This window comes from Oncorhynchus gorbuscha, unplaced genomic scaffold, assembly GCF_021184085.1.
Source record: "Oncorhynchus gorbuscha isolate QuinsamMale2020 ecotype Even-year unplaced genomic scaffold, OgorEven_v1.0 Un_scaffold_387, whole genome shotgun sequence".
NCBI lineage: Eukaryota > Metazoa > Chordata > Actinopteri > Salmoniformes > Salmonidae > Oncorhynchus > Oncorhynchus gorbuscha.
Window position 1 is genome coordinate 411,252 of NW_025745234.1, and position 16,662 is coordinate 427,913.

Here is a 16,662-nt window from a genome sequence, read left to right on the forward strand (position 1 = left end):
ATACTCTGACCCCTAGATACTCTGACCCCTAGATACTCTGACCCCTAGATACTCTGGGGATATACTCTGACCCCTAGATACCCTGGGGATATACTCTGACCCCTAGATACTCTGACCCCTAGATACTCTGGGGATATACTCTGACCCCTAGATACTCTGACCCCTAGATACTCTGGGGATATACTCTGACCCCTAGATACTCTGGGGATATACTCTGACCCCTAGATACTCTGGGGATATACTCTGACCCCTAGATACTCTGACCCCTAGATACTCTGGGGATATACTCTGACCCCTAGATAGATACTGACCCCTAGATACTCTGGGATACTCTGACCCCTAGATACTCTGGGGATATACTCTGACCCCTAGATACTCTGGGGATATACTGACCCCTAGATACCTGACCCCTAGATACTCTGGGGATACTCTGACCCCTAGATACTGACCCCTAGGGGATATACTCTGACCCCTAGATACTCTGACCCCTAGATACTCTGGGGGATATACTCTGACCCCTAGATACTCTGGGGATAGATACTCTGACCCCTAGATACTCTGGGGATAGATACTCTGATACTCTGACCCCTAGATACTCTGGGGATATACTCTGACCCCTAGATACTCTGACCCCTAGATACCTGACCCCTAGATACACCCCTAGATACTCTGGGATATACTCTAGACTCCCCTAGATACTCTGGGGACTGGGGATATACTCTGACCCCTAGATACACTGGGGATATACTCTGCCCTAGATACACTGGGGATATACTCTGACCCCTAGATACACTGGGGATATACTCTGACCCCTAGATACTGACCCCTGGGGATATACTCTGACCCCTAGATACCCTGGGGATATACTCTGACCCCTAGATACTCTGGGGATATACTCTGACCCCTAGATACTGGGGATATACTCTGACCCCTAGATACTGACCCTAGGGGATATACTCTGACCCCTAGATACTCTGACCCCTAGATACTCTGACCCCTAGATACTCTGACCCCTAGATACTCTGACCCCTAGATACTCTGGGGATATACCTCTAGATACTCTGGGGATATACTCTGACCCTTAGATACTCTGGGGATATAGATACTCTGACTCTAGATACTCCCCTAGATACTCTGGGATATACTCTGGGGACCCCTAGATACTCTGGGGATATACTCTGACCCCTAGATACTCTGACCCCTAGATACTCTGGGGATACTCTACTCTGACCCCTAGATACTCTGGGATATACTCTGACCCCTAGATACTCTGGGGATATACTCTGACCCCTAGATACTCTGGGGATATACTCTGACCCCTAGATACTCTGGGGATATACTCTGACCCCTAGATACTCTGACCCCTAGATACTCTGGGGATATACTCTGACCCCCTAGATACTCTGACCCCTAGATACTCTGGGGAGATACTCTGACCCCTAGATAGATACTCTGACCCCTAGATACTCTGACCCCTAGATACTCTGGGGATACTCTGACCCCTAGATACTCTGACCCCTAGATACTCTGGGATATACTCTGACCCCCCTAGATACTCTGACCCCTAGATACTCTGACCCCTAGATACTCTGACCCCTAGATACTCTGACCCCCCTAGATACTCTGACCCCTAGATACTCTGACCCCTAGATACTCTGACCCCTAGATACTCTGACCCCTAGATACTCTGACCCCTAGATACTCTGACCCCTAGATACTCTGACCCCTAGATACCTGGAGATACTCTGACCCCTAGATACTCTGACCCCTAGATACTCTGACCCCTAGATACTCTGACCCCTAGATAGATACTCTGACCCCTAGATACTCTGACCCCTAGATACTCTGGACTCTGACCCCTAGATACTACTCTGACCCCTAGATACTCTGACCCCTAGATACTGACCCCTGATACCCCTAGATACTCTGACCCCTAGATACTCTGACCCCTAGATACTCTGACCCCTAGATACTCTGACCCCTAGATACTCTGGGGATATACTCTGACCCCTAGATACTCTGACCCCTAGATACCCCTAGATACTCTGGGGATATACTCTGACCCCTAGATACTCTGGGGATATACTCTGACCCCTAGATACTCTGACCCCTAGATACTCTGACCCCTAGATACTCTGACCCCTAGATACTCTGACCCCTAGATACTCTGACCCCTAGATACTCTGTATATACAGCACCAGTCAAACGTTCCAGGGTTCCTCATTCCAGAGTTTATTATTATTATTTTAATATTTTCTACATTGTAGAATAACAGTGAAGACATCAAAACTATGAAATAACACATATGGAATCATGTAGTAACCAAACAAGTGTTTAACAAATTAAAATATATTTTAGATTCTTCAAAGTAGCCACCCTTTGCCTTGATGAGACCTTTGCACCCGCTTGGCATTCTCTCAACCAGCTTCACCTGGAATGCTTTTCCAACCTTCTTGAAGGAGTTCCCACATATGCTGAGCACTTGTTGGCTGTTTTTCCTTCACTCTGCGGTCCAACTCATCCCAAAACATCTCAATTGGGTGATTGTGGAGGCCAGGTCATCTGATGCAGCACTCCATCACTCTCCTTCTTGGTCAAATGGCCCTTACACAGCCTGGAGGTGTGTTGGGTCATTGTCCTGTTGAAAAACAGAGGATAGTCCCATTAAGCGCAAACCAGAAGTCTGCCTTGAAATCTAAATATATAATTGACAGTGTCACAGGCAAAGCACCCCCACATCATCACACCTCCTCCTCCATGCTTCGCGGTGGGAACCACACATGCTGAGGTCATCCGTTCACCTACTCTGTGTCTCACAAACATCGCAGATTTGGACTCATCAGACCAAAGGACAGTTTTCCACCAGAAGCATTTATTTGGGCTGCAATCTGAGGCTGGTAAACACTAATGAACTTATCCTCTGCAGCAGAGGTAACTCTGGGTCTTCCTTTCCTGTGGCGGTCCTCATGAGAGCCAGTTTCATCACAGTGCTTGATGGTTGTTGCGACTGAACTTCATGTTTGACTGACCTTCATGTCTTCAAGTAATGATGGACTGTCGTTTCTCTTTGCTTATTTGAGCTGTTTTTGCCATAATATGGACTTGGTATTTTACCAAATAGGGTTATCTTCTGTATACCACCCCTACCTTGACACAACACAACTGATTGGCTCAAAAGCATTAAGAAGGAAAGAAATTCCACAAATGAACTTTTAACAAGGCACAGCTGTTAATTGAAATGCATTCCAGATGACTACCTCATGAAGCTGGTTGAGAGAATGCCAAGAGTGTGCAAAGCTGTCATCAAGGCAAAGGGTGGCTACTTTGAAGAATCTCAAATATATTTTGATTTGTTTAACACTGTTTTGGTTACTACATGATTCCATATTTACGTGTTTACTGACTGTGTGTTCAGGGCCCAGCAGGAGGGTGTTTACTGACTGTGTGTTTACTGACAGTGTGTTTACTGACTGTGTGTTTACTGACTGTGACTGTGTGTGTTCAGGGCCCACCAGGAGTGTGTTTACTGACTGTGTGTGTTCAGGGCCCACCAGGAGTGTGTTTACTGACTGTGTGTGTTCAGGGCCCACCAGGAGTGTGTTTACTGACTGTGTGTGTTCAGGGCCCACCAGGAGTGTGTTTACTGACTGTGTGTGTTCAGGGCCCACCAGGAGTGTGTTTACTGACTGTGTGTGTTCAGGGCCCACCAGGAGTGTGTTTACTGACTGTGTGTTTACTGACTGTGTGTGTTCAGGGCCCACCAGGAGTGTGTTTACTGACTGTGTGTGTTCAGGGCCCACCAGGAGTGTGTTTACTGACTGTGTGTTTACTAACTGTGTGTTCAGGGCCTACCAGGAGTGTGTTTACTGACTGTGTGTTCAGGGCCCACCAGGAGTGTGTTTACTGACTGTGTGTGTTCAGGGCCCACCAGGAGTGTGTTTACTGACTGTGTGTGTTCAGGGCCCACCAGGAGTGTGTTTACTTTCAGGGACTGTGTGTTTACTGACTGTGTGTGTTCAGGGCCCACCAGGAGTGTGTTTACTGACTGTGTGTGTTCAGGGCCCACCAGTGTGTTTACTGACTGTGTGTGTTCAGGGCCCACCAGGATGGGGGTCCATAGTGTGTTTACTGACTGTGTGTGTTCAGGGCCCACCAGGAGTGTGTTTACTGACTGTGTGTGTTCAGGGCCCACCAGGAGTGTGTTTACTGACTGTGTGTGTTCAGGGCCCACCAGGAGTGTGTTTACTCACTGTGTGTGTTCAGCCCACCTGACTGTGTGTGTTCAGGGCCCACCAGGAGTGTGTTTACTGACTGTGTGTGTTCAGGGCCCACCAGGAGTGTGTTTACTGACTGTGTGTGTTCAGGGCCCACCAGGAGTGTGTAGAGGAGTGCTTCCTGCCCACCCTCCAGACCCTGCTGAATGCCCCGGCTACGTCTCCATTGGCCGAGGTGGACGTCACCAACGTAGCGGAGCTGCTGGTGGAGCTGACACGGCCCAGCTCTCTCATAAAGCCTGGAGACCCACGGGTAATATTTATAATATATATATATATATATATATATATATATATATATAATAGTGATGGGGGGGGGGGTCCATAGATATACAGACCTCTAACACACAGGTAATATTTAATATAACCTCTATATAATAGTGATGGGGGGGTCCATAGATATACAGACCTCTAACACACAGGTAATATTTAATATAACCTCTATATAATAGTGATGGGGGGGGGTCCATAGATATACAGACTTCTAACACACAGGTAATATTTAATATAACCTCTATATAATAGTGATGGGGGGGGGGTCCATAGATATACAGACCTCTAACACACAGGTAATATTTAATATAACCTCTATATAATAGTGATGGGGGGGGGGTCCATAGATATACAGACCTCTAACACACGGGTAATATTTAATATAACCTCTATATAATAGTGATGGGGGGGGGGGGGTCCATAGATATACAGACCTCTAACACACAGGTAATATTTAATATAACCTCTATATAATAGTGATGGGGGGGTCCATAGATATACAGACCTCTATATAATAGTGATGGGGGGGGGTCCATAGATATACAGACCTCTAACACACAGGTAATATTTAATATAACCTCTATATAATAGTGATGGGGGGGGTCCATAGATATACAGACCTCTAACACACAGGTAATATTTAATATAACCTCTATATAATAGTGATGGGGGGGGTCCATAGATATACAGACCTCTAACACACAGGTAATATTTAATATAACCTCTATATAATAGTGATGGGGGGGGGGGGGGTCCATAGATAGACAGACCTCTAACACACAGGTAATATTTAATATAACCTCTATATAATAGTGATGGGGGGGGGGGTCCATAGATATACAGACCTCTAACACACAGGTAATATTTAATATAACCTCTATATAATAGTGATGGGGGGGTCCATAGATATACAGACCTCTAACACACAGGTAATATTTAATATAACCTCTATATAATAGTGATGGGGGGGGGTCCATAGATATACAGACCTCTAACACACAGGTAATATTTAATATAACCTCTATATAATAGTGATGGGGGGGGGGGTCCATAGATATACAGACCTCTAACACACAGGTAATATTTAATATAACCTCTATATAATAGTGATGGGGGGGGGGTCCATAGATATACAGACCTCTAACACACAGGGGGGGGGGGGGTCCATAGATATACAGACCTCTAACACACAGGTAATATTTAATATAACCTCTATATAATAGTGATGGGGGGGTCCATAGATATACAGACCTCTAACACACAGGTAATATTTAATATAACCTCTATATAATAGTGATGGGGGGGGGGGGGGTCCATAGATATACAGACCTCTAACACACAGGTAATATTTAATATAACCTCTATATAATAGTGATGGGGGGGGGGGTCCATAGATATACAGACCTCTAACACACAGGTAATATTTAATATAACCTCTATATAATAGTGATGGGGGGGGGGGTCCATAGATATACAGACCTCTATATAATAGTGATGGGGGGGGGGGTCCATAGATATACAGACCTCTAACACACAGGTAATATTTAATATAACCTCTATATAATAGTGATGGGGGGGGGTCCATAGATATACAGACCTCTAACACACAGGTAATATTTAATATAACCTCTATATAATAGTGATGGGGGGGGGGGTCCATAGATATACAGACCTCTAACACACAGGTAATATTTAATATAACCTCTATATAATAGTGATGGGGGGGGGGGTCCATAGATAGACAGACCTCTAACACACAGGTAATATTTAATATAACCTCTATATAATAGTGATGGGGGGGGGGTCCATAGATATACAGACCTCTAACACACAGGTAATATTTAATATAACCTCTATATAATAGTGATGGGGGGGGGGTCCATAGATATACAGACCTCTATATAATAGTGATGGGGGGGGGGGGTCCATAGATATACAGACCTCTAACACACAGGTAATATTTAATATAACCTCTATATAATAGTGATGGGGGGTCCATAGATATACAGACCTCTAACACACAGGTAATATTTAATATAACCTCTATATAATAGTGATGGGGGGGTGCATAGATATACAGACCTCTAACACACAGGTAATATTTAATATAACCTCTATATAATAGTGATGGGGGGGTGGGGGGTCCATAGATATACAGACCTCTAACACACAGGTAATATTTAATATAACCTCTATATAATAGTGGGGGGGGGGGTCCATAGATATACAGACCTCTAACACACAGGTAATATTTAATATAACCTCTATATAATAGTGATGGGGGGGGGGTCCATAGATATACAGACCTCTAACACACAGGTAATATTTAATATAACCTCTATATAATAGTGATGGGGGGGGGGTGCATAGATATACCGACCTCTAACACACAGGTAATATTTAATATAACCTCTATATAATAGTGATGGGGGGGGGGGGGGGTGGGGGGTCCATAGATATACAGACCTCTAACACACAGGTAATATTTAATATAACCTCTATATAATAGTGATGGGGGGGGTCCATAGATATACAGACCTCTAACACACAGGTAATATTTAATATAACCTCTATATAATAGTGATGGGGGGGGGTCCATAGATATACAGACCTCTAACACACAGGTAATATTTAATATAACCTCTATATAATAGTGATGGGGGGGGGTGGGGGGTCCATAGATATACAGACCTCTAACACACAGGTAATATTTAATATAACCTCTATATAATAGTGATGGGGGGGGTGGGGGGTCCATAGATATACAGACCTCTAACACACAGAAGTGTCTGGAGGCTAAACGTGTGTGTGTGTGTGTGTGTGTGTGTGTGTGTGTGTGTGTGTGTGTGTGTGTGTGTGTGTGTGTGTGTGTGTGTGTGTGTGTGTGTGTGTGTGTGTGTGTGTGTGTGTGTGTGTGTGTGTGTGTGTGTGTGTGTGTGCGCTCAGGAGGTGTGTGTTCATGACCACCTGGCAGTGCGTGTGTGTGGTGAGATGCTGAAGGACCCGTCAGCTCCCGAAGTCCGTCTCTTCGCCAAAGTCCTGAACAGTCTGGAGCTCAGTGCTGACGGCAACACAACTAGAGACCTGGTGACCCTGTTACAACAAGTTACACAGGTAGAGTACTGACAACAACACCTGGTGACCCTGTTACAACACCTGGTGACCCTGTTACAACACCTGGTGACCCTGTTACAACACAACACCTGGTGACCCTGTTACAACACCTGGTGACCCTGTTACAACACCTGGTGACCCTGTTACAACACCTGGTGACCCTGTTACAACACAACACCTGGTGACCCTGTTACAACACCTGGTGACCCTGTTACAACAAGTTACACAGGTACAGTACTGACAACAACACCTGGTGACCCTGTTACAACACCTGGTGACCCTGTTACAACACCTGGTGACCCTGTTACAACACCTGGTGACCCTGTTACAACACCTGGTGACCCTGTTACAACACCTGGTGACCCTGTTACAACACCTGGTGACCCTGTTACAACACCTGGTGACCCTGTTACAACAAGTTACACAGGTACAGTACTGACAACAACACCTGGTGACCCTGTTACAACGCCTGGTTACAACACCTGGTGACCCTGTTACAACACCTAGTGACCCTGTTACAACACCTGGTGACCCTGTTACAACACCTGGTGACCCTGTTACAACACCTGGTGACCCTGTTACAACACAACACCTGGTGACCCTGGTACAACACCTGGTGACCCTGTTACAACACCTGGTGACCCTGGTACAACACCTGGTGACCCTGGTACAACACCTGGTAACCCTGGTACAACACCTGGTGACCCTGGTACAACACCTGGTGACCCTGGTACAACACCTGGTGACCCTGGTACAACACCTGGTGACCCTGTTACAACACCTGGTGACCCTGTTACAACACCTGGTGACCCTGTTACCTGGTGACCCTGTTACCTGGTGACCCTGTTACCTGGTGACCCTGTTACCTGGTGACCCTGTTACCTGGTGACCCTGTTACCTGGTGACCCTGTTACCTGGTGACCCTGTTACCTGGTGACCCTGTTACCTGGTGACCCTGTTACCTGGTGACCCTGTTACAACACCTGGTGACCCTGTTACAACACAACACCTGGTGACCCTGTTACAACACCTGGTGACCCTGTTACAACACCTGGTGACCCTGGTACAACACCTGGTGACCCTGGTACAACACCTGGTGACCCTGTTACCTGGTGACCCTGTTACCTGGTGACCCTGTTACCTGGTGACCCTGTTACCTGGTGACCCTGTTACCTGGTGACCCTGTTACCTGGTGACCCTGTTACCTGGTGACCCTGTTACAACACAACACCTGGTGACCCTGTTACCTGGTGACCCTGTTACAACACCTGGTGACCCTGGTACAACACCTGGTGACCCTGGTACAACACCTGGTGACCCTGGTACAACACCTGGTGACCCTGGTACAACACCTGGTGACCCTGGTACAACACCTGGTGACCCTGGTACAACACCTGGTGACCCTGGTACAACACCTGGTGACCCTGTTACAACACCTGGTGACCCTGTTACAACACCTGGTGACCCTGGTACAACACCTGGTGACCCTGTTACAACACCTGGTGACCCTGTCACAACACCTGGTGACCCTGTTACAACACCTGGTGACCCTGTTACAACACCTGGTGACCCTGTTACAACACCTGGTGACCCTGGTACAACACCTGGTGACCCTGGTACAACACAACACCTGGTGACCCTGGTACAACACACCACCTGGTGACCCTGTTACAACACCTGGTGACCCTGTTACAACACCTGGTGACCCTGTTACAACACCTGGTGACCCTGTTACAACACCTGGTGACCCTGTTACAACACAACACCTGGTGACCCTGTTACAACACCTGGTGACCCTGTTACAACACACCACCTGGTGACCCTGTTACAACACCTAGTGACCCTGTTACAACACCTGGTGACCCTGGTACAACACCTGGTGACCCTGTTACAACACCTGGTGACCCTGTTACAACACCTGGTGACCCTGTTACAACACCTGGTGACCCTGGTACAACACCTGGTGACCCTGGTACAACACACCACCTGGTGACCCTGGTACAACACACCACCTGGTGACCCTGTTACAACACACCACCTGGTGACCCTGGTACAACACCTGGTGACCCTGGTACAACACCTGGTGACCCTGGTACAACACCTGGTGACCCTGGTACAACACCTGGTGACCCTGGTACAACACCTGGTGACCCTGTTACAACACCTGGTGACCCTGGTACAACACCTGGTGACCCTGTTACCTGGTGACCCTGTTACCTGGTGACCCTGTTACCTGGTGACCCTGTTACCTGGTGACCCTGTTACCTGGTGACCCTGTTACCTGGTGACCCTGTTACCTGGTGACCCTGTTACCTGGTGACCCTGTTACCTGGTGACCCTGTTACCTGGTGACCCTGTTACCTGGTGACCCTGTTACCTGGTGACCCTGTTACCTGGTGACCCTGTTACCTGGTGACCCTGTCACAACACCTGGTGACCCTGTTACAATACCTGGTGACCCTGTTACAACACCTGGTGACCCTGTTACAACACAACACCTGGTGACCCTGTTACAACACCTGGTGACCCTGGTACAACACCTGGTGACCCTGGTACAACACCTGGTGACCCTGTTACAACACCTGGTGACCCTGTTACAACACAACACCTGGTGACCCTGTTACAACACCTGGTGACCCTGGTACAACACCTGGTGACCCTGTTACAACACCTGGTGACCCTGTTACAACACAACACCTGGTGACCCTGTTACAACACCTGGTGACCCTGTTACAACACCTGGTGACCCTGGTACAACACCTGGTGACCCTGGTACAACACCTGGTGACCCTGTTACAACACCTGGTGACCCTGTTACAACACCTGGTGACCCTGTTACAACACCTGGTGACCCTGGTACAACACAACACCTGGTGACCCTGTTACAACACACCACCTGGTGACCCTGGTACAACACACCACCTGGTGACCCTGGTACAACACACCACCTGGTGACCCTGTTACAACACAACACCTGGTGACCCTGGTACAACACCTGGTGACCCTGTTACAACACCTGGTGACCCTGGTACAACACCTGGTGACCCTGGTACAACACCTGGTAACCCTGGTACAACACCTGGTGACCCTGGTACAACACCTGGTGACCCTGGTACAACACCTGGTGACCCTGGTACAACACCTGGTGACCCTGGTACAACACCTGGTGACCCTGTTACAACACCTGGTGACCCTGTTACCTGGTGACCCTGTTACCTGGTGACCCTGTTACCTGGTGACCCTGTTACCTGGTGACCCTGTTACCTGGTGACCCTGTTACCTGGTGACCCTGTTACCTGGTGACCCTGTTACCTGGTGACCCTGTTACAACACCTGGTGACCCTGGTACAACACCTGGTGACCCTGTTACAACACCTGGTGACCCTGTTACAACACCTGGTGACCCTGTTACAACACCTGGTGACCCTGTTACAACACCTGGTGACCCTGTTACAACACCTGGTGACCCTGTTACAACACCTGGTGACCCTGTTACAACACCTGGTGACCCTGTTACAACACCTGGTGACCCTGTTACAACACCTGGTGACCCTGTTACAACACCTGGTGACCCTGGTACAACACCTGGTGACCCTGGTACAACACCTGGTGACCCTGTTACAACACCTGGTGACCCTGTTACAACACCTGGTGACCCTGTTACAACACCTGGTGACCCTGTTACAACACCTGGTGACCCTGTTACAACACCTGGTGACCCTGTTACAACACCTGGTGACCCTGTTACAACACCTGGTGACCCTGTCACAACACCTGGTGACCCTGGTACAACACAACACCTGGTGACCCTGGTACAACACACCACCTGGTGACCCTGTTACAACACACCACCTGGTGACCCTGGTACAACACCACCTGGTGACCCTGGTACAACACACCACCTGGTGACCCTGGTACAACACACCACCTGGTGACCCTGGTACAACACCTGGTGACCCTGGTACAACACCTGGTGACCCTGGTACAACACCTGGTGACCCTGGTACAACACCTGGTGACCCTGGTACAACACCTGGTGACCCTGGTACAACACCTGGTGACCCTGGTACAACACCTGGTGACCCTGTTACCTGGTGACCCTGTTACCTGGTGACCCTGTTACCTGGTGACCCTGTTACCTGGTGACCCTGTTACCTGGTGACCCTGTTACCTGGTGACCCTGGTACCTGGTGACCCTGTTACCTGGTGACCCTGGTACCTGGTGACCCTGTTACAACACCTGGTGACCCTGTTACAACACCTGGTGACCCTGTTACAACACCTGGTGACCCTGTTACAACACAACACCTGGTGACCCTGTTACAACACAACACCTGGTGACCCTGTTACAACACAACACCTGGTGACCCTGTTACAACACCTGGTGACCCTGTTACAACACCTGGTGACCCTGGTACAACACCTGGTGACCCTGTTACAACACCTGGTGACCCTGTTACAACACCTGGTGACCCTGTTACAACACACCACCTGGTGACCCTGTTACAACACACCACCTGGTGACCCTGGTACAACACACCACCTGGTGACCCTGGTACAACACACCACCTGGTGACCCTGGTACAACACACCACCTGGTGACCCTGGTACAACACCTGGTGACCCTGTCACAACACCTGGTGACCCTGTCACAACACCTGGTGACCCTGTCACAACACCTGGTGACCCTGTCACAACACCTGGTGACCCTGTCACAACACCTGGTGACCCTGTTACAACACCTGGTGACCCTGTTACAACACCTGGTGACCCTGTTACAACACCTGGTGACCCTGTTACAAGTTACACAGGTACAGTACTGACAACAACACCTGGTGAACCTGTTACAACACCTGGTGACCCTGTTACAAGTTACACAGGTACAGTACTGACAACAACACCTGGTGACCCTGTTACAACACCTGGTGACCCTGTTACAACACCTGGTGACCCTGTTACAAGTTACACAGGTACAGTACTGACAACAACACCTGGTGAACCTGTTACAACACCTGGTGACCCTGTTACAAGTTACACAGGTACAGTACTGACAACAACACCTGGTGACCCTGTTACAACACCTGGTGACCCTGTTACAACACCTGGTGACCCTGTTACAACACCTGGTGACACCAAACTAACTCATGTCTGTGTAGGAGGTGAAGGATCGTATCGCTCTGCGTGCTGTGGAGAAGCTGATTGGACAACTGCAGAACTCCAACAACCAACCAGATCTCAGCACTACGACACTACAGCCTGTAGATGTCAACACTGAGGGTAAAGAGAGAGGAGACTACTACTGAGGGTAGAGAGAGAGGAGACTACTACTGAGGGTAAAGAGAGAGGAGACTACTACTGAGGGTAGAGAGAGAGAGGAGACTACTACTGAGGGTAGAGAGAGAGAGGAGACTACTACTGACGGTAGAGAGAGGAGACTACTACTGAGGGCAGAGAGAGGAGACTATTACTGAGGATAGAGAGAGAGAGAGGAGACTACTACTGAGGGTAGAGAGAGAGAGGAGACTACTACTGAGGGTAGAGAGAGAGAGAGGAGACTACTACTGAGGGTAGAGAGAGAGAGAGGAGACTACTACTGAGGGTAGAGAGAGAGAGGAGACTACTACTGAGAGAGAGGAGACTACTGAGGGTAGAGAGAGGGGAGACTACTACTGAGAGATGAGACTACTGAGGGTAGAGAGAGGAGACTACTACTGAGGGTAGAGAGAGAGAGGAGACTACTACTGAGGGTAGAGAGAGGGGAGACTACTACTGAGGGTAGAGAGAGAGAGAGGAGACTACTACTGAGGGTAGAGAGAGAGAGAGGAGACTACTACTGAGGGTAGAGAGAGAGGAGACTACTACTGAGGGTAGAGAGAGAGGAGACTACTACTGAGGGTAGGGAGAGAGGAGACTACTACTGAGGGTAGAGAGAGAGAGGTGACTACTACTGAGGGTAGAGAGAGGAGACTACTACTGAGGGTAGAGAGAGAGGAGACTACTACTGAGGGTAGAGAGAGAGGAGACTACTACTGAGGGTAGAGAGAGAGGAGACTACTACTGAGGGTAGAGAGAGAGAGGAGACTACTACTGAGAGAGAGGAGACTACTGAGGGTAGAGAGAGGAGACTACTACTGAGGGTAGAGAGAGAGAGGAGACTACTACTGAGAGAGAGGAGACTACTGAGGGTAGAGAGAGGGGAGACTACTACTGAGAGAGGAGACTACTGAGGGTAGAGAGAGGAGACTACTACTGAGGGTAGAGAGAGAGAGGAGACTACTACTGAGAGAGAGGAGACTACTGAAGGTAGAGAGAGGGGAGACTACTACTAAGAGAGAGGAGACTACTGAGGGTAGAGAGAGGAGACTACTACTGAGGGTAGAGAGAGAGAGGAGACTACTACTGAGGGTAGAGAGAGAGGAGACTACTACTGAGGGTAGAGAGAGAGAGGAGACTACTACTGAGGGTAGAGAGAGAGAGGAGACTACTACTGAGAGAGAGGAGACTACTGAGGGTAGAGAGAGGGGAGACTACTACTGAGAGAGGAGACTACTGAGGGTAGAGAGAGGAGACTACTACTGAGGGTAGAGAGAGAGAGGAGACTACTACTGAGAGAGAGGAGACTACTGAGGGTAGAGAGAGGGGAGACTACTACTGAGAGAGAGGAGACTACTGAGGGTAGAGAGAGGAGACTACTGAGGGTAGAGAGAGAGAGGAGACTACTACTGAGGGTAGAGAGAGAGAGGAGACTACTACTGAGGGTAGAGAGAGAGAGAGAGAGGAGACTACTACTGAGGGTAGAGAGAGGAGACTACTACTGAGGGTAGAGAGAGAGGAGACTACTACTGAGGGTAGAGAGAGAGGAGACTACTACTGAGGGTAGAGAGAGAGGAGACTACTACTGAGGGTAGAGAGAGAGGAGACTACTACTGAGGGTAGAGAGAGAGAGGAGACTACTACTGACAGAGAGGAGACTACTGAGGGTAGAGAGAGGGGAGACTACTACTGAGAGAGAGGAGACTACTGAGGGTAGAGAGAGGAGACTACTACTGAGGGTAGAGAGAGAGGAGACTACTACTGAGGGTAGAGAGAGAGGAGACTACTACTGAGGGTAGAGAGAGAGGCGACTACTACTGAGGGTAGAGAGAGAGGAGACTACTACTGAGGGTAGAGAGAGAGAGGTGACTACTACTGAGGGTAGAGAGAGAGAGGAGACTACTACTGAGGGTAGAGAGAGAGAGGAGACTACTACTGAGGGTAGAGAGAGAGAGAGGAGAGACTACTGAGGGTAGAGAGAGAGAGAGGAGACTACTACTGAGGGTAGAGAGAGAGGAGACTACTACTGAGGGTAGAGAGAGAGGAGAGACTACTGAGGGTAGAGAGAGAGAGAGGAGACTACTACTGAGGGCAGAGAGAGAGGAGACTACTACTGAGGGCAGAGAGAGAGGAGACTACTACTGAGGGTAGAGAGAGAGAGGAGACTACTACTGAGGGTAGAGAGAGGAGAGACTACTACTGAGGGTAGTGGGTCATGTTACTGTTAGACTGAATCAGATGACATGGAGAGAGAGAGGTGTAACTCCTAAGTCTTCATCTCTACAGAGGCTGCCGACCAGGACCTGGACCAGTCTGCCAAGAGGCCCAGGAGAGGTATCACTCAGTCTTACACACTTCCTGCTAACCTCTGACACGGTTGAGCACCACTAACAGTTGATCGTGTGTGTGTGTGTGTGTGTGTGTGTGTGTGTGTGTGTGTGTGTGTGTGTGTGTGTGTGTGTGTGTGTGTGTGTGTGTGTGTGTGTGTGTGTGTGTGTGTGTGTGTGTGTGTGTGTGTGTGTGTGTGTGTGTGTGTGTGTGTGTGTGTGTGTAGGTCAGAGGAAACCCTCCACAGTCAAAAGAGCCAAGAAGTCCAGCAGATCGGCAGAGTCCTCCGAGGAGAGGTGAGAGGAGGGGAGGAGAAGTTAATCGTCCCTGAATGTTGAAATGGATTCGTTCTGTATATCACCTTTAATTTCTCCCTCCTCCTCTCTGTCCGTCTCCCTCCTCCTCCTCTCCATCTGCCTCCCTTCTCCTCTCCGTCTCCCTCTCCCCCCTCTTCCTCTCCATCTGTCTCCTTCCCCGTCTGTCTCCCTGCCCCTCCTCTCCTTCCTCTCCATCTCTCTCCCTCCCCCTCCTCTCCATCTGTCTCCCTGCCCCTCCTCCTCTCCATGTCCCTCCCTTCTCCTCTCCATGTCCCTCTCCCCTCCTCCTCTCCATCTGCCTCCCTTCTCCTCTCCATGTCCCTCTCCCCTCCTCCTCTCCATCTGCCTCCCTTCTCCTCTCCATGTCCTTCTCCTCTCCATGTCCCTCTCCCCTCCTCTCCATCTGTCTCCTTCCCCGTCTGTCCCCCTCCTCCTCTCCTTCCTCTCCATCTGTCTCCCTCCCCCTCTTCCTCTCCTTCTCCCTCCATAGTGATGGGGAGAATGTTCCAGACTCGGTGCCGGTACCCCGTTCGTCCCGCCGGGCCAAGACGGCAGCTTTGGACAAAACCAGACTGGACCTCAGTGCCCTCATCAACCAGGAGGCCAACACCTCGTAGAGTCCCACGTCAGATAGGGTAGAGAGGTCAGGATGCCTAGTGGAATCAGTAATGTATCAGAGTAGTGGACATGTAGATTAACAGGTTTAGAGACGGAAGGAATTCCTATCATCAACCTGAATGAAAAATGTGATTTTATTCGATTAAATAAACTATTAAACTTCCTGCTTCCTGTTGTGTCTCTCTGCTGTAATTATCCCTTTGTTATTGAGCTCTGTCTCCCTCCAGGTAGTCCCATTGAGCTCTGTCTCCCTCCAGGTAGTCCCATTGAGCTCTGTATCCCTCCAGGTAGTCCCATTGAGCTCTGTCTCCCTCCAGGTAGTCCCATTGAGCTCTGTCTCCCTCCAGGTAGTCCCATTGAGCTCTGTCTCCCTCCAGGTAGTCCCATTGAGCTCTGTCTCCCTCCAGGAAGTCCCATTGAGCTCT

At 49.2% G+C, this 16,662-nt stretch overlaps 1 protein-coding gene across 7 annotated transcripts in view; it reads left to right on the forward strand.

Annotated features, from left to right (window-relative positions):
- The window catches only part of LOC124018071 (condensin complex subunit 3-like), an 80,617-nt gene extending 64,216 nt beyond the window's left edge, over positions 1–16,401 (forward strand). For 5 of the 7 annotated variants that reach the window (XR_006835561.1, XR_006835565.1, XR_006835566.1 and 2 more), the window contains one exon: positions 3,883–3,900. Coding sequence is in view for 1 of the 7 variants with exons in the window: in XM_046333329.1 (XP_046189285.1) it covers positions 4,365–4,527; positions 7,494–7,661; positions 12,818–12,938; positions 15,261–15,308; positions 15,529–15,598; positions 16,110–16,236 (697 nt within the window). In the remaining 6 variants the exon portion in view is untranslated. Of the gene's footprint in view, positions 1–3,505; positions 3,521–3,882; positions 3,901–4,364; positions 4,528–7,493; positions 7,662–12,817; positions 12,939–15,260; positions 15,309–15,528; positions 15,599–16,109 lie in introns of those variants that run through there. The other 2 variants (XM_046333329.1, XR_006835562.1) reach the window with 2 other exon arrangements.
- Positions 16,402–16,662: the final 261 nt, after the last annotated feature.